Source organism: Orycteropus afer, unplaced genomic scaffold, assembly GCF_000298275.1.
Source record: "Orycteropus afer afer isolate SDZICR_OR568_19922 unplaced genomic scaffold, OryAfe1.0 scaffold00079, whole genome shotgun sequence".
NCBI lineage: Eukaryota > Metazoa > Chordata > Mammalia > Tubulidentata > Orycteropodidae > Orycteropus > Orycteropus afer.
In genome coordinates this window covers 9,895,678-9,914,636 of record NW_006921666.1, presented here as the reverse complement: position 1 = coordinate 9,914,636, position 18,959 = coordinate 9,895,678, and the positions used below count along the sequence as shown (strand labels likewise).

Sequence of the window (18,959 nt, the reverse complement as noted above, 5' to 3'; positions counted from 1 at the left end):
AAATTGTGGTCAATGTCATGAGACAAAGTGTATGTGAACTGCTGTATGGAAAGTGTATTTGCTCTGTAAATTTTCACCCAAATCACGATTAAAAAAAAAAAAAAACTTTCACCCAAATCACAATAAAATTTAAAGAAAAAAAAACTTCTCATCCTTTAAAGTCCAGCTAACAGTTCTCCTCTTTGAAATTTCAACAACCCTTCACTCCCATATAAACAGAATAAATCATCCCTTCCTTGGTGCAGTCAAAAAAAAAAAAAAAATCTTTATGGAAGCAGACTGCCTCATCTTTCTCCCATGGAGTAGTGGGTAGGTTCATACCACCAACCTTTTGGTTATCAGCAGAACAATTTAATCACTGTGCCACCAAGCTTCCTTCTACCTCGTATACCCAAGGCCAAAGTGGCTGGCACGTTGTATGTAATCAACTAATAGAAAATAAATGTCTCCTGCACTGTAGTCTGGGATGATGTGGGTGTGAACAGTAAAAATGAGACACAGCTGAAGAAATTCATGATGCAAATGACAGGCCAGTGTGAGATGGCACACTTTCTCCTGGACACAGGCAACCGGGTATCTTCTCAATTGGCACAAAGATGGCAGTCACTGGGCACCACAAGATCTAGAGCTCTCTGAAAAAAAGAACACCTCTCCGGAGGTTTGTGGGCTGTGGCTTACCTCTTGGGGAGTATAGGACCCAAACAAGAAGGCCAGAAGAGCGGGAATACCAAGCTCCTTCAATGTCTTTCCTGTTATCTCTCTGACAATGTAGCTTTGTCCCTCACTATCAGGCCTTGAAAGAGGGAGAGGGAGGAGAAGGTCACAGGCAGAAATGATCTTCCTCCCTCCTATCTGGAGCCACAGAAACAGGCAAGCGGTTCTGCTCAGGTTATCTCTGGGCTTGCCTTTTTTTTTTTCCTAGAGATGAGTGGGAGTGGAGGCTCGGGGAAGATTTAGAACACTCAATTCAGAAAACGAGGTGTTTTTCTGCTTGGTTATCAGACACATGTCCACTCAAGGGATGCAAAACAAGCCCAACTTTAGGTTCTCTGACTAGGCTATTGAGTGCCATCAATTACACCACGTGGAAAAAACTTTGGACAGTTAAAAATAACATAGGGGTCTGGTGTTTGGAAGATCTGGCGTTTGGAATGCCAGCTTGTCAAGCACAGATCCCTGCCTACCCAAAGTGTGTGCTGGGAACTCGTCCACACACGCCAGCCAGCACAGGATGACCGTGGATGCTCAAGGTGCCCGAGCCCCTTAGCTCCCACCCTGACAAAAGTTCATGGGGCCAAGTTGGGAGCCAAGCACATGGACCAACTCTCAACCCTCACGCCCTGGGGTCTGATGGATTTTCAAGGCCTTTTTCTAGCTGTGGACGGGGCAGAGGTCAGCCAGGCAAGAAGCATTCTCCTCTCCCTTGGAGGAGGCAGCAGTACACAGAAGCCTAGCTAGGAGTCCAATAGCTTCACAGCATCAGCTCACCTCTGGGTGTCATGGTTCCACGTCTGTAAAGTGGTGACATCTGTGGGATTCCTGCTCTTTCCCAGGAGGACCCAATAACAGCACAAATTAAGTAGTTTGCAATAATCTGAGCTTCTAGCAAAAGGGGCCCATAGATAAATCTTCCTCAGAGGTTCCTCAAGCACATTTGTTCTAAGGGTAAAATAATATTATTAAATATTATATATAAAATATTGTTGTTGTTACTAACAACGACAATCAGTAATAATCATAATGCCATAGATCTCTAGTACTTCTTTCTTCTAAGAAGATCAGACTTTCTCCTCCTTTTTATCTCATTTTTCTTAAGATGCCAACATGAGGAGAGGGGGAAAAAAGGCTCAGTATCTACCCATTTTATAGATGCAAAAACAGGGTCACTGCAAAAATCTATTAAGAAGATAATATGTGCTGACTCTTCTAAGTATTTTATACATATTAACTTCTTAACTCTCCCAACAACTGTACAAGGCAGAAACTACTGCCATTCCCTCTTTACAGATAAGGAAATTGAGGTTATTTTATATTAACAGAGCACTAAGACTGTGCTCCAAGTCATGGACTTGGATTTGAACTCAAACTCTCTGATTCCAGAGACTTCACCCAAGCTACAGGTTCTGCAGCAACTGCTCTCCTGGGACAGAGAGTTGGAGCTTACAAAACAAAGAGTGCAAGGCCCAGAGGGACTGGGTAGAGTGGGTACAATGCCTAGACCCTCCCTGAGGGTTAGCTCCCTGGGCCCTGGGTCCAAAGGAGGGAGTGGGGTCTGTGGAGGAGGACAGTGAGCAGGTGATGGGGGTGCCTGTGTGCTAGGTAGAAATAAACAGCCTCAATGCCCCAGGAGAACACACATCTCACAGAGACCTGCAGCCCCGCTCTGCCCCTGAAATAGATCGCAGGACACCAGGCTTTGACTGAGCTGTGAGGCTCAATATTTTTGGTTTCCTCCCTGGACTGGATCTATGTATTTTAATTACATCATTTATTGGTGGTGGTGCTTTTTTAAAAAATAAATGGGTTGCCTTAAAGCGCAGACAGAAAAAAAAAAACACATTTAGATCCCCATTTGGGTAGGCTCCACCCCACAGTCCTGCCCTACTTCTTGAATCTGTCCATGTATCTGGACAGGACTGTCCTGTGTGTGGCAGGATTGATGTCTGACCCCAGTGGAGGCCCCAAGGTGCATTCTCCTCATCCCTAGCCCCTCTGGGGCATACCCTGTAAAGGACCCAGGACATATGACAAAGGGAACCAAGGACCAAAATTCAGTTAAATCCCTATTGAAGTGGATAATTCTCCTTGCTAGAGGACATAGGATGACACCCATGCACATACCACCCCCCAAGCCTCTTTTTGGCCTCTGCAGATGTACTAGTACCTCCCAAGCACCGGCAGCCAAACTGGGGCTCCATTCAGAGCAGCCTGGCCCACACGTATTTCCAATCTCTGCTCTCTGTTCATGGACCCCCTTCCTCCCAGCCACCCAACTAGATCATTATGCTGTTCTCACCTCATCCTAACAACTCTATAAGGCAGAAACTCTTACCATTCCCACTTTACAGATAACAAAACTGAGGCACAAAGCATTAGGACTGTGCTCAAAGTCATGGGGGTCTCTTTCTCTCTATCGACTTCATGGAACTCTCATGGTCCAGACCATTCATTCAGTGCCCTTATTCCACCACGTAACTTCCTGGACAGTTTTCTCTTTCATGGACGGCTCATTTGCTGTGTGCAAGCTTTGTCCTTTTCCTCCTTCCATCTCCCCACCCCCACTTTAATGAGATTAGGCGTGTCCTCCTTGAGGATGAAGCTGGCTTGTGCTCCCCCTCTTCCTTTTGTGCCCCTGTCAGTGCTTATTGATTAAGGTGTGATCTGCAGGGAAAGGAGAAAGGTGTGAAGCGGGGATAGATGCAGAGAACAGGGCCAAGAGGACACATAGGCTACAGATGGAAACCTTGACATGAAGAATTAAGTGTCCTCTTCTTCTCTCTGTCCAGGGCTCAGAGGGCTTGGGAGAAGTTTGGGTCCGAGTCAAGGAATGAGATGATACTCAGCTATTAACTGAAAGGTTGATGGGTCAAACCCACTCAGAGGCACCATGGAAGAAAGGCCTAGTAATCTACTTTGGAAAGATCACAGCCATTGAAAACTCTTTGGTATGCAGTTCCACTCTGAAACGCAAGAGGCCACCATGAGTCAGAGTTGACTAGATGGCAACTAGGGAAAAAAAAGAAAAGAAAAGAAAAGAAAAGAACAAACAAACTAAAAAGCAAGAGAAAAGTCAAGTGTAACCAGTCGGCTTTTCCTTCATGGGGTGCTGAAGAGGCAGAGTAGTGCTCAAAGGGAAGATGTTAGGAAGCTGGGATTCCCCAAAGCTGTTTGAGGTCTTGGAGAAAGGTGGAGATGCTTCAGAGCTTTTACAGGTTCCAGACCAGTTCATTTGGATAGCAAAAGAGACAGGAACTCAGAGCAACCCCCCAGAGTTAGAATGATTAGTCCATTGACTAGTGCTTTTTTGGGCTGAATTTCTCAGGAACCTGAACATGTCCCAGCCCAGTACAGGGTGAGAACAATTGATCACCAGAAGAGGTATCGATGTTGTTGGGTTCTCTCAGTTTAGCAGATCATAAAATAATAAAGCCAGAGTCCTATTGCTCTGAGGATAGCAAGAGCTAGTTAGGTCTCAAAAAGGTTCCTAAATTCAGACTCACAAAGCCCTACCAGGCCCCATTCCCTTCCCATGAAACTGCTGGAGTCATCAGCCCCTAGAATGGCAAACAATGTCCCCTGGTGTGCTTCATACCAGGGAAACTATAGGAACTTTCTGAATTTCCTAGAACGCTATAGGCCAGTGTTCATCCCAGCCACCCTGTGTAGAGCTGACCTAAAACTGAATGATCCAAACTTGTTTCCCATCCCCCAGAGATGTGTGTAATTAGATAAAATGAGGACAGAATATGTATAAGTATCTGTTATACTGGGATGGCTGCCCAGAAAGGAAATGAGCAGGAAGAGCTGGACGGTGCCTTGTGCACCATCCACACTGAAGGGTGACACTTTGGACCTGAACAAGATTAGGTGCTAGTACAGTGCCATCTTTCTGAGTTGACAAACATTTTTGTACAATTTTGCTCCTGCAGCCTGTACTTCGTGCACAGTCAGCATTTTCTCTGGCTTTCCCACTGAGGGATGTCTCACAGAGCAGGATCTGAAGTAAAACTCGATTCTGGTGGCCCATCTCTACCTCGGGTCTTCATCTTCCTGCCGCATGACCAGGCCTCTCAAATAGCCCAACACAGAATGATTTCAAAGGTGGAAAGGTAGGAAGACGACATGCAAAAGTTACAATGACCCCTGACAGAGAAATATTTCTGTCTCTCCCCATATGAGGGTTTTTGCATGATCCCCAGGACAGCATTTGTTTCACTGTCAAGTGGAGTTATCTGTATCGTTCATGGTTGAGTCATAGGAAAAGTCATCATTTATCTGGGTATGAATATTGTGAAAGTACACATAAGGCATTTTCTTAATGAATATAAACCTAAAAACATTGACTGAGATAAAGTCACCTCCAAAACTTTGTAAGACAGGAAATAGACTCTCAGGAGATCTCAATTTTTGGTTAAATCATTATATAATAAAACTTGCAAAAGCCAGAACCTGTCAGAGAAGGAAAAGTCAAGTGTTTTCCTCTAATAGAAGGTGATAGAAAGGATAAGACTGTACCCTGTCAAAGGCGGAACACTTAAAAACCCACAAAGACAAGGCAGTCCTGTTGAGTTCTGGTTCTAACAGGTTTCACTGTGGTACTCTGCAACTGCTAGTCTTCTCCATTTTAAAATCCCAGAAAAGTCCTCAGGTATAAATAAAGCTAAAGGAAGTCCCATATACTACTAAGCACATAGTTGTTGTTTTTAAAAAAGGTCAAATCAATTCCAACCCATGGCAACCTCGTGTGTGTCAGAGTAGAACTGAGTGAGCTCTACAGTGTTTTCAATGGCTGATTTTTTCAGAAATAGATTGCAACATAGGAGCTCTGGTGGAGTAGTGCTTAAGGCATTTGGCTGCTAAAACTAAGGCAGGTGGTTCAAACCCATGAGCCACTCCTCGGAAGGAAGGTTTGGCAATCTACTTCCATAGTGATACTGCCTTGGAAACCCAAGGAGGGGTCGCTATGAGTCGAATCCGACTCAGTGGCAGTGAGTTTGGTTTGGTTTTTGGGTTTTTTTCTTCCATGGTGCATCTGGGTAGACTTGAGGTCCCTCTGGGTGAACTTGAACTTCCAATATTTCAGTGAGCAGCTCAGCACTTAACCATTTGTATCACCCAGGGACTCCGAGCACATCATAGGCACTCAAAAAATATGGCTGGTTTATTGATAGCTATTCACAAATCCTAAGTTACTTAGTACATGAAAGAAAGCAAAGCAAAAAGATTTGTCTTTACTTCTCAAGACCAAAGGGGAAAAAAAAAAAAAAAAAGCCCTTTAGATCTAAGAGGATGAAGTAAGAAAAAAACAAGGAACTAGAATGAATGATGCTGGCATTCATCACAGCTGCACATCCTGCTTACAAGCAAGGCCAAGCCTGCTCCTGTTTCCTGACTCCTGAACTTGAAGGATCTTTGGGAAGGAATTCTGCTGCCTTTTGCAAACTCTTGCAGTCAAGACAAAGAATAAGAAATATATCAACTCCAAAAGGCTAGAAGCAAATTAGGCAGGAAGAGCAGCATGTCTGCCTGCTGGCTTCATACCCTCAGTTATTCCACACATATTTGCCAATTGCCTACTGCACTAGGTCCCAGAAATAAAAAGGCACAGGTGGCCACTGTCCCTGTCCTCAAGGCCCTTACATTCCAAATAACCAGAGTCAAGGATTTTAGTGGTGGAGAGAGAAGGGTAAGGCTAAGAACTATGGGGCTGAGGGCAGATGTGGTCAATTCTACCCAAGGCTCAGAACGGGCTTCACTGGGAAAGAGAGGATGCTTAGAGAGGATGCTTGAACTGTTGGAAGATGACTAGGCACATGGTCCTCAAGTGCATCTGGCAGCGGGGCAGGAGAAGGTGAATAATTGAACTGTCCACCTGGAAGAGCCTAGAGCAATTTGGTGAAACTAGAGGGAGGAGGGCAAGGAGAGACATCTCCCTGAGCATCCTTTCAGGGCATCAATTTCACCCACGTTTCTCATTCTGAGGTTCTTAACTCAGGGTCCATGGACCTCTCAGGGCATCCACAGATGAGCTCCTTGAGTCTGTGAAGCCCATAAAACCATAGGCAGATGTTCACACCCATGTGCATTTTTATGGGGAGAGGACCCACAGTGTTCACTGGATTCTCAAAAGGGTCTGTGATTCCCAAAGAAAAGTGAAGAGGAAACACTCAGCAGGACACCTGAGTATCCTGCACACTAGACTGCAGTGTAGAAGCCATGGTACTCCATCTCTGTGTCCTCCATAGAGCTTAGTACTTTATATACAGTAGGTTTTCTGAACTGGCAGAGCTAAAGTGATGAAAGGAGCATTCCAGTGCAAGGAGATGGGAAGAGATCACCATTGTCATCACCAAAACAAACATTTGTTTTGTGTTGACTGTGTGCCAGGCACTGGGCTAGACTTTAAAAACTAACACCTCTTTCCATATAGGCACATGAAAGAGTAACTTCACAACCTCCTGTTCCCAGAGCCAGGATTGCAAATCGAAGTCCTTAAATGTGGATTCAAGTTACCCGGGGCAATTGACTGCAATCCCCAGACCCAGCTCAAACATAGTTGGCAGTAGCCTAGCAACGGGTAACCTTGAATAAACATCACCAGCCTGAGCCGCCAAAAGGGCATTTTGTGGACAAGTTGGTTCTGTAAACTAGCTTCCACCAGAATCTATCTGCCTGGACTCTCTGGGATTGTTGGGAGAAGGAACAGACGTTGCAGCCAAAGGTGGGTTGGGAGGAGGAAGCTGAGTATGCTAATGGTGGTGTGTCTTCCCACCACTGAGGGGTAGGCAGGCATTGGGAACAGGTTACAAAAGGCAGATGCAAGTGAAGAAGACAAGAGGTGCCTCTTCAAATTCTCTTCTAGATTGTACCTACAATCCCTCTTCTAAGCAGCTGCTGAAGGGATCCCAACCATATCAAAAAGCACATTAAGAGACAGGAAGACTTGACTAGATCTATATCCAGCCCTGCCCTAAAGTCATCATCCTCTTAAAAAAAAAAAAAAAGTTTGGCATAGTGCCTAAGGCACTTGACTGCTAACCAGAAGGCTGGCAGTTCAAACCCACCAGCCACTCCTCAGAAGGAAGGTTGGGCAATCTACTTCCATAGAGATACTACCTCAGAAACCCAAGGAGGGGTCGCTATGAGTCGGAAATGACTCGATTGCAGTATTTGGTTTTTCTGGGTTTTTTGTTTGTTTGTTTGCTTGCTTTGGCTTTTTTGTTCTTTTAACTCTATGGAAGCAGATTGCCCCAGTCTTCCATCTGAGTGGCTGGTGGGTTGGAACACCAGCCATCTGGTTAGCAGACAAAAGCCCCATTGAACTTTGTAAGGAGGATCTGGGGGGGCAGGAAAGACATCTCAAACTATAGGTAACAATGGAACCCATGAAACAATTTTTAACCAACTCCCCAGCACAGCTTAGAGTCCCTTGGAGGGGCAGATGGTTAACAAACTCAGCTACTAACCTAGAGGTTGAAGGTTCAAGTCTACCCAGAGATACCTCAGAAGGAAGACCTGGAGATCTACTTCTAAGAAACCAGCCATTGCAAACTCTCTGGAGTGAAGTCTTACTCTGACACCTGTGGGAGCCATGATTTGGAATCAACTCAACAGTAACTGGGTTTTTCCATTTTGTTTTGTTTTTCAGGGCAGCGCATTTCCTTACAGAGGCAGCAAGCACACGGAAGGCAAAGAAGATTCACTTTCTAAAATCCTGATCTTTTTCTTAATGAAAAGCTCAAAAACTCTTTCAGCTAAGAGTCAGGTAAGACAAAGATTTCTCCAGGTTTCTTAAAACAAAGATCCTAATCCCAAACCATCACACTGGCCAACACTAGGGCCTCTCCCTGTACAGAGAGTGGGAAGTTTGGGAAAACAGGGCCTTCTCAAGGGCTCAGCATCCCTTCTTCTGAAACATCTTGGAAGAGGGGGGTGGGCAGTAAATAAATATATCAGTCTGGAAGCGATTCAGGAAGAACAAATGCGGAAGTCAAATAACAACAAATAAGGCGGATATAAATCCAGATAAAATATTAAAATCATTAAAGGGCTGCTGCTCCCTGAAGATCGGGAAAAATGAAGAGAGTTAATTAAAAGCAATCTCCGTGCACTGCTGAGCCAGCCAGCTCTGATAAATCAACAGCTGGGGCTGCTGTGGAGGGCAGTTAAGGGGTTTCAGGAGGGATGGGCTGGGTGGGGGAGGGGGTTTGTCACAGAGATGGCAGCAAAGTCAACTTGGACACAGTGACTTAAGTTTTGAGTTTTATTAAATATTTTATGACTACTGAGTAAAGTTGTTCTTCTAAAAGGGAGAAAGTGCAGGTAGGTGAACAAAGAGGGGAAAAAATAAGGATGAAGAGGTGTTGTCTGATTCAAAATGTGCTTGGGACTATGATGTCAGTATCCCTGATATAACCCCCAGATGCAGAGGCTTTGGTTTTTTTTCTCAACCTGATCTGCAAAGGTGAGCTGTGCCTTCTAAAATCTCTCTACAAAAGCCCGGGTTATGTTTGGTTTGGGGGCAAAAGAAGGCAGTGCAAAAGCAGGAAAAGGCAGAGAGGGGGAAAGGAGATACAAAAGACCTTCAAAGTTCATATTGCTGATCCAAGCCAGGCTTTTAGCACAAAACTAAAGGTCGGCAGAAATGGCAGCCAGAACTGAACTGGGAACTTTTCTTTCTTCCTTTCTTCCTTCCTTCCTTCTTCTCTCTGCAGTCACACAAAGTTTTTGTTTTCCCTTTTAAACAAAAAACAGCTCAGAATTTTCAGGCCCAATCTAAGTCAAAACCCAGTGATTTCAGAAGTGTTGCAAGAACTACCATTCTCTAGTCTAAGGGAAACCCTCCCTCTAGTTCTTCCTTGATGGAAATATAATCAAGAGAAATGATTGGGGGGATGTGTTTTTCTCCTCCATAGAACTGGGATTGGAAGGGGAGTGTGTGCACGAGGAAACATAAGGAATTATGCATTTGGATATGCATTTTAATTAGGTGGACAGAAGCAGCCGCCTGTTAATTTTTCTTGCTTGTTTCCACTTAGCATTCATCACAGGCAGAACCGCCATAGAGCGCTCCCACGATAATAGATGGTTCTGCATTGGCTAAGTCCTCAGGGAAAATAATTAGCAGGAGAGAATATATTCTCTCCACTCCCACTGCCCCATCCAGCCTGCCCTCCCCCTTCCCTGCCAGCACATTGCCTCCTCTTTGCCCTGGACTGCCAGTGCTTTCTCTAGGAGAGGCCTAGAGGGGCAGGCAGACTCCTGGTCCAGAAGCACGCACTTTGCCCTGCCAAAGAAGAAGGGTCTGAAAAGAGAAACAGATACATTGAGGCCTTCATTGGAGTGGAAGCTCCTAGATACAGGGAGGGAGACCATGATGTTGCTTAGTGTCATAAGGCAGGTTGGCAGTCAGTGTGGGCCAGGAAATTATGCCGAATCAAACCAAACTCACTGACATTGAGTAAATTGCGACTCATAGTGACCTTATAGGACAGAGTAGAACTGCCCAACAGAGTTTTCAAGGCTGGAAATCTTTACAAAAGCAGGCTTCCTCATCATTGATCTGGTGGTTTTGAACCACTGACCTTTTGCTTAACAGCCCAATGCTTTAACCACTATGCCATTGAAGCTCCTTCTAAAACTCACTGCCATCGAGTTGGATCCGACTCATAGAAACCCCTCCTTGGGCTTCGGAGACGGTATCACTACGGATAGTAGATTGCCCAACCTTCCTTCTGAGGAGCAGCTGGTGGGTTTGAACCACTAGCCTTCTGGTTAGCAGTCAGATGCCGTAGGCACTGCACCACCAGAGCTCCCCAAAAGCTCCTTAGGACAACAGAAAGGAATCTCAAAAGAAGATGAAACAGTTCTCATTGAGCTCAACTGGCAGCAAATTAAAATACACAAAAAGTTTTTGGTTCAGTATAATGGGAGTAGGGATGATGCTTTAACTTGATTTGAATTTATAAATTAAAGGAATGTTGTATGTTTGCAGCAAGCCTGAAGCTGAAACATTTCCGAGGCTGGCAACCAAGATGTAACCCCTTAATTCTGAGATCTGACCCCACCACGATGTCCACCAAAGTCGACTTTTCTATAAAGAATCGATTCTTGCTGCTCACTTCCCAATGTCAACAGCATGGCCTCCTGGTTCAGCAGCAGATCTAAGCCTTAGCCCCACTTTCACCACCTCTCTCTCTCTTAGACTCATCTTGAAGTGGAACTTGAAGTGGACTGGAGCCCAAGTTCCCAGGAAGGCATTCTTCTCTGCCCGCTGAGTTCTGCTTCCTCTGATTTTGTGAGTCCAGTCGGTCAGGACTGATGATGATCAGCAGGAAAATGAAATGGAAGGCTTCCCTTGAGCTCATATTCTCACCTATTTGAAACTCAGACAATGGGAAAATCCCACTGAGATCCCCAGGGCTATTTACACATGGCTGGAGGAGAGAGGTTCTGCATTTCCTGGGAAAAAATGATTAGCCCTGATGTATTATGCCAGAATCATTTCATTTACTTTAGTTTTAATACACAAAAATAATTTGTAATAGATTTATTATTTCTGACTTTCTGAAGTCCTCATTCAGCTACAGGAAACTTTGTAGTTCTCTAGTAACACCTCACATTTGTACTTTACACCTTCTGAAATGTTTTCATATCCATTATTTCATAGGTACCCTTGTGTGGAGAAGCAGAACTGGGAGCAAGGGAAAGAAGTAGAAATTTCTTCTCATTGTATAAAAAGGCAGGCCTGACTTGCTGACGGTTCACTTTCAAGCTGGCCTGCCATCCCAGGTGTTCCCTTTCACCCACTACTCCACGCTGCCTAGGAAACCTTTACCCCAGACCTTACTAAGCAACTACTACTGCTTCAGCTCCCAGAGCTCCCCAACCCCAAGCCCTGGACCCCTACCTTCAAAGTGGGGGGAGAAAATCCTTGAGGCTTGGCATGGGATGAATGAGTTTTTGAATTCCCAATTCCCAGGGTATTTGCCTTAAAACACGGCAATATACCCAAAGGGGATGGGGTGGGGAAGAGGTTGAATTCTACAATATCATGAGTATAAAGGAAGTCCCTGAGAGGGATAAACTTAATGAACTTGGCTGCTAACTGAAAGGGTGGAGGTTGGAGTCCACCCAAAGTTACTACTACTTCAGATCTACTTCTGAAAAAAAAAAAAAAAAATGAAACTCACTGTCATCAAGTCCATTCTGACTCATAGAAACCCCCTTTGGGTTTCTGAGGTGGTAAATCTTTACAGAAGTAGATTGCCCAGTCTTCCTTCTGCAAAGTGGCTGGTGGTTTTGAACCACCAGCCCTCTGGTTAGCAGTCAAATGCCTTAGGCACTACGCCACCAGCACTAAAAACTTTATGGATCACAGTTGTACTCTGACACATATGGGTCATCATGAGTCAGAACCAATACAACAGCAACTGGATTTTTATTAGCATAAAAAATAGTTGATAATCTGGAGATGCCTGCACTATGGAGAAGGGGGTGGTGCTGCGCGCCGTCAACCCTGTATGACAGAGTGTGACTGCCTCTTAGGGTTCCCAAGACTAATCTTTACAGGAGCAGAGCAGCAAAGGTCATTTCTCCCGCAGAGTGGCTGGTGGATTTGAACCACCGACCTTTTTGGTTAGCAGCCTAGCACTTAACCACTATGCCACCAGGACTCAGAAATGATGAGGCTGACTCTCTCTGCTGGAGGCAGAGGTGATGATTTTGTTTTTTCTCTCATTTTGCTTAAGGTTCAGAATTTATACACTGGCTTCGGTGGATTCTCTGATCGGTTCTGCAAACCCCTCTTCTTCCTTTAGACATGCACAAGAGAGTTGTAAACCAAAAAAAAAAAAAAAAACCTGAAAATAATGCCCCCAGAGGAACCTGGGATTTTGTGGAGGAAAATCACTGAAGGAAAGGCAGTAAATTCCAATCTAGACACTGCTAGTACCCACCTAGGTATATGGTCAGCCCCTGCCTATTGCCAAACCAGAACCAAAGCAAACCCACTGCCATCGAGTCAATTCTGACTCATAGCAACCCCCATTGGGTTTCTGAGACAGTCCATCTTTATGGAAGTAGATTGCCCAGTCTTCCTTCCATGGAGTAGCTGGTGGGTTTGAACCGCCAACCCTCTGGTTAGCAGTCAAATGCCTTAGACGTATGCCACCAGAGCCAAGGCATTCTATTTCCTCAGCAATAACCAGAGTTAACATGAGGAAGCTCGGTGAGAAAGCAGGACAGGCCCACCCACTTCAGCTCGCTGAACAGCCAGGTAGCCACAGCTGCGCATGTGCAAGAGAAACAAACATTTTATATCCAGTTAATTGGGATAAGGTGCAACGGTGGAGGGAAATTGTAGATAAGTGAAATCCAGAGGCAAAAAAAAAAAAATCCTTTGCTTGGTTACCCTTCTCCTTTCACACACTTAAAACAAAAGAATAGGAAGAAAAAGACAGATGTTCTCAGTAATTCCAGTCCTATTCACAAGTAAAACTTTATCTGACTGCTTATAAACTGCAAAATAGGCCAATCTGTCTTCCAGCTCCCCTTCCTACTCATTCATCCTCTGATTGGGGTGCCAAGGAGAAGAAAAGCTCTCTAAAGGGAGAATCACAGGAAAAGCCCTCCTTCTAAATGGTCCTCAGCCTTCAGCCCCGATTAGGGATAGGAAGTTCCAACTGAAGTTCCAACTGAGTTAGAACCCCAAGTGGAAGCACCATGTAGCAAGTCTGGAACAAACACGAAACAACCAGAACAAAGTCTCCCAGTCTCAACATCCCCTTTAGAGCCACACTTTGAAAACAAGAAGGGCAAATCGAACTCTGGCCCCTAACTGTCTTCCTTGTCCTGATCTACTGTCGTAAGAGCCACAAAGTTTTTGACTTGAAAGAAATGTTGGTGACCCAAGAGTATCACTCTCATCTTAAAGATAATGAATACGCAGCCTCGGAGAAGTTAAGATCACATAGTGGTAGGACTGGGACCAGAACTCAAGGCTCTAGGCTTCTCCTATGCCAGAGTTTTCTCTCTTCCATTACTCTGAAGTAACCAAGCCACAAAAGAACAGTCAGCGGTGAGAAATGAACATGAAAGAGATTCAGAGTTTGGGATGGGCCCCCACAATGGCAGCTGAAAGTTTGGGGATGGGTCAACCCTTTCTGGCAGAGCTTCTAATTGCAGTTAATAAAACAGCAGATTTTCAAGGTGAATAACAACAACAACAAAAAATACTCATTTCACAGCAACCTGAGATGACTGCAGTCTCTGGATTGAGGGAGGCAGGAGAGTGTGCAAACAGGGGATTAGACATGTGTCATCATTGTTCCTCAGACCCACTCAGGCCTAGGTGATGGAGAACTCAATGCAGGCCATTTGAACCCCATTATTAGGAGCTTTGAGCCTAATCCCCTTGCCCCTCCCTGCTTCCAAACATAACCCCTAAGTCTCAGCCTCTTCAGGGCTTCTCTCTCCTCCCTTGCCACCCCCCACACAACTACTATTCATAAACACACAACCTAGAAATTCTCAACCCAGTCTGTTCCTTTTTTCCCACCGCCTCTCCAACACCTCCTAACCACTGCTTTTAAAACTCTGATGCAAATCACAGGCTTCAAAAACCTTCCTTCGGTGACAGTTTTACGATGCTAGCTCCATTCATCCATATGGTTTGACAGACTGTGAAACACCAGTAACTGGACCAATAAGAAAAACAAATTACAAAAACACCACAACTCCTCATCTCTCCCCAATCACTCACATAACCCAAGAAAACTTTGAAACTTGCAATGGATAGTAATATCAGTCTCTCTTGCTGTTAAACAATAATCTTTTCAGAGTTCCAGACCACAGGGTAGTTTTATCCACCCACCTACCCCACCCCTCCAGGCCACTCTTTATCTTTCCTTGTTAAATATCTACATATTTAAAGGCTATTTAAAGCTAGGGTGAGGTTTACAGAGTCCCCTACTAGAAAACCATGGCTGGGCAAGAAATATTTCAGTGGTTGCCAGGAGCTTGCCATGTTTGGCTACATTTCTATTTTCTAGTGACTTTCAAAACACTCAAAAACCACGAAAGTTACTTTGCAGAGCCGAGATAATAAACAGGCCTGGACTCTGGTGCCTTTTTATGACCCAGCCCCCACCCTTGCTACAGTCAGCCTGTGTGGCTGCTCTTTGAAAACTGAAACATCAGCCTCAGTTTCCATTCTTTTTCTGGTGCAGGCTCAAGGCAAAGGATGCTGACTGAGGCACTTTATTTTTTTGCCCTGATTTGAGCAGATGGTTCTGAAACAGCTTTAGACATTATGGTCTTTCTCAGGTGGATCCAAATGCCAACCACCTGCATGATTCCAGAAAGGCAGAGGAAGATAAGTGTCTAGCTACATTGCCTCTAGTCCCAGCCCTTGGGTCTAAGCAGCTCCCGTCCCAGTGGAGATGCCTGGATGACTTCCAGGTGGTCGGCAGGCTGGGCTATTTTCAGAGGTTGACCCTATGACAATGCCTCCACTTGGGTTCTGGCAGAACTAATATCCTTTATGGATATCTCATCAAAACCAGACATCCCTACCGCTGAAAAATAATGTGTGCTAAGGAAGTTTGGAGAATTTAGAGCTTTTTTTCAATGGCAACCAGAAACAGATGGAGAAGGTAGTTGTTAGGCATTGTTGTTGTTGTGTGCCGTCGAGTCAAACCCGACTCATAGTGACCCCTCCTTGGGTTTCTGAGGCAGTATCACTACGGAAGTAGGATTGCCCAATCTTCCTTCCGAGGAGTGGCTGGTGGGTTTGAACCGCCAGCCGTCTGGTTAGCAGGCAAGTATCTTAGCCACTATGCTACCAGAGCTCCCATTGGCTGGAGTAAAATATCTAAGGGTCTTTTTTCATAAGGGGCCAGAAGTAGGTCTAGAAAAAGCTACAAGTTGGGGAAGTCTCAACCCCAGCTTTCCCCATTTAGTAGCTACCCATGTGCCCCCACCCCAACAAAAGGAGCTAAGTATAGAGTAGAACTTGGAATGTGTCCCCCTACCCCTTCCTCTCTGCTATCTAAACAGAGTGCCACAGCAAGAGTAGACTCTGGCTTTAAGTGCTGACAATTAAACAACTTTCCCATGCACAGAACCACTTTAGATTAGAAACTGTATCCAGATCGTACGGTGTGTAAAAAGATGAAAATCTGAGGTCCATCTACACACACGACCCCGCTGCTTGACTTGGGCTGAGTATATATACTTCTCCCAGAGTTGTGTCCTTAATTATAAAACAGGGATATAAACACGTACCTCCAAGCAAGGATAACTCTTTAGGAAAGTAAGTTCAAATACAATTATGTATAGATATGTTTACAGTTATTAGCACGACAAATTAGTTTCCTGCTGTCATTCTTTATAAATAAATAGTTATCCGAGGTAAAGGCCTGTTGGTTTTTATAGAATAATTAAATAATAATAACACTTATTCTTTCTCTAAGCAGGCAGTTATAATAATAGATACATATGTGCATAATCAAGTCTGGCAGAAGGTGGCAGACATTCCCAGTTAAGTGCAAACAAACCAGGGTTTTGATAACTTAATAGAAGAGTAAGTTGCTTAAAGTACTGATATCAGATTTAGGAGAAGGTGGTTTATCTGAACTAGAATATTAAATAAGATTAGAATGTGTATTAAAAAGCATTAAGGTTCCTAGCTATACAGAAAGCAATACGAATATAAAGTATAATTTGACTAATCTGTATCAAATCCATATTTATGTTACTGGCACATGTTCCTTTCACTCCGTGGCCCTTATCATGCTTGTATATGTAGGAAATGAGGGTGACTCACATATCTAGGCTCAAGCCACGTAGCTGCTAAATTAAATAATGTGTAATACACATTTACACATCATACATCCCCATCAATGCCTTTAATTCTATTTGTCCAGATGTGACTGCTCGGTTGTGGAGCCACCTGCTGCGTCCCCTTTGTGATCCGATCAGACTAGGCGGCTCCAGTTTCTGCCTTTAACACCCTGTTGGGCAGTAATAAGATGTTAAAGGCACACAGAAGGAGAAGCGAGGCTGTCAGCTTCAGAGAGAAGGGAGCAAAGAAGAGACTTATAAGAAAGAGAGTTGAGGGGAGATCAAAAAGAGGCAGGAAGAAAGGCAAACTGCTAAGACAGGAGATGTGGCTTCAGGAGCTTGGGGCCTCGAGGAAGACTCCAAAGCAATGAGACCCCTAAGTGCCATCCAGTGAGAGCAGCCATTGAGTGGACAGAGCTAGTATAAAGAGAAAAAGATCTACACTGAGGGTAGGCAGAACCCTACAGAGGTGTTACATGAAACCTGAGCTAGTTTCTTCTGGCAACAGTTACCTACCACCACTCTCTCCCCCAGTCCCAGAGGAAACCTTTGTGTAATCAGCTTCTGTAGGGGGAGTTGGTGGTATTGGTTTTTTTTTTTTTTTTTTTTTTTCCTAAAGGGAGGGGGAGATAGAACGCACACACAGTAAATGCTAATGTAGTTCAGCTCCGTTTCATTGTCAATAGGGACACGTGAGGATAAAAACATAGCTCTCCAAACCATTCTCGCGGCTCCCCCTCCTCCCAGCACCACAATCCATCCCCTCGGCTCGAGGTGGCTCTGCGCTTTGTTCTAATTTATTCCATGCATAATTTATTCATGTGTGTATTGTTTCCTGATCAGCAACTTTTACAAACAAATGAAACATATAAGATGTTTTATTAAGCAAGTTGTTTCTTTCAAAAAAAAAAAATAAAGGCAGATAGATGGTGTCGGTCTCCCAATGACAACATATATGATCCTGTGTTAAGAGTTTACAAAAGCGTCCAGAGAGCTGGAGGCTCGGCTGGTCCGGGCATTGTTTACACACCCTCACCCCAGAGTAAGGGGTACGAATCCAAAAAGGAGAGGCTGATTACATATGACCACTCAACGCCCACCTAGGAAAAGCAGGCAGGGGTGTTGTATGCCAAAGTGGGCATGTGTGTCGAGACACCGAATTATAAATACGTCACAATGCAACTGTTTCTAGTTCTACAAAGTACAATAATTCAGAACTAAATCCACTGACCAGCCGGTATTCGGTCACCCTCTTCTCTGACGCTTCCCCCTTTCCTAACCTTACCCAGACAGACACCCTCCACAAACACGCACCCTCCTGTGGTCAAAAAGCAAGCAAGCAGGGGAACCCTAGAACCAGGAGATACTGCGCCCGCGTGTAACCAAGCGGGCTCCGGGGTAACGAGGGCACAGCTTCTCCAACAGGAAACAAACCCGACACACATGTGAAATGGATTTCTCTAACTTGACTTTACCAGCTGGCATCAGCCCCGCTATGTAATTTCGGCTGGAAATGGGAAAACTGCAAATCTGCTGTGGATTGGGTAGAAACTCCCAGCATCAGCGGTGTAGCCGCGCGAGCGACAGGGAGCGTGGATGCGGCGAAGTTACGCCCATTTATTCTGCCATAAAACATTTTCCTCCTTGGCTGGAACGTTGTAGTGGTCAAGCGCAGCGTAGCCGAGCTTCTGAGGATAGCTGAAGCCGGGAGCTCCTCTCTGATCAGCATTAGCTTCCAGAGCACTCTTAGCGGCTGCACTAATCATATATATTTAAAACTCCCAGACCTGTGACATTCCCACCCCTTCTTCTTATTGCTGGTGGGAGATAAGCTGATGCAAACACTATCGATTCATCCCGCGTTTCTTCTTTTCCTGAGGATCCCTTCCCCCGCCTTGGGTCCCCCTGTGCGAACCAGGTTTTTAACTCCCGGAGGAGCCCGGGGGGCGGGGTGCAGGGGGGAGGCCAGGGGCTTGAGGGGGCGGACGTGGATGCGCACAGTTGAAAGCGCCGGGGTCGCCTTCGGCCGCGCTCCCGAGAGAATTCAACACGCAGCGCCCCCACCCGCACCTCCCACTCCTTTCGCTGGAGGCTTCCAGCCCAGCGGGGAAGTCCTGGTCCAACGCGCTCGGACCCACGTTGCGCCACGAACCGAGAGAAACCTCTGCCAACAGCACCACCAACTGCACCCTTTTAGAGCGGCGCTGGTTTTTCCGAGGCTACCCCCGGCTCCGCGATCTGGAGCGGACTTGGCGGCTTAACAGTTCCACCGACTGGAAGGAAGGAAGGAAGCCAGGATGAAAAAGAGGAGGAAGGGAGACAGGCAGGAATTGGCTGTCGGACCCGGGGACTGGCCCCCGCGTGCCCTTGCCCAACCCGCCCCCTCCGTCCCGGAT

At 45.4% G+C, this 18,959-nt stretch overlaps 1 protein-coding gene across 1 annotated transcript in view; it reads right to left on the bottom strand.

Annotated features, from left to right (window-relative positions):
- DPF3 (double PHD fingers 3) overlaps positions 1-18,199 on the bottom strand; it is a 340,339-nt gene extending 322,140 nt beyond the window's left edge. Inside the window, 2 exon segments of the mRNA XM_042781015.1 lie at positions 18,020-18,117; positions 18,119-18,199. Coding sequence (XP_042636949.1) covers positions 18,020-18,117; positions 18,119-18,199 — 179 coding nt within the window.
- Positions 18,200-18,959: the final 760 nt, after the last annotated feature.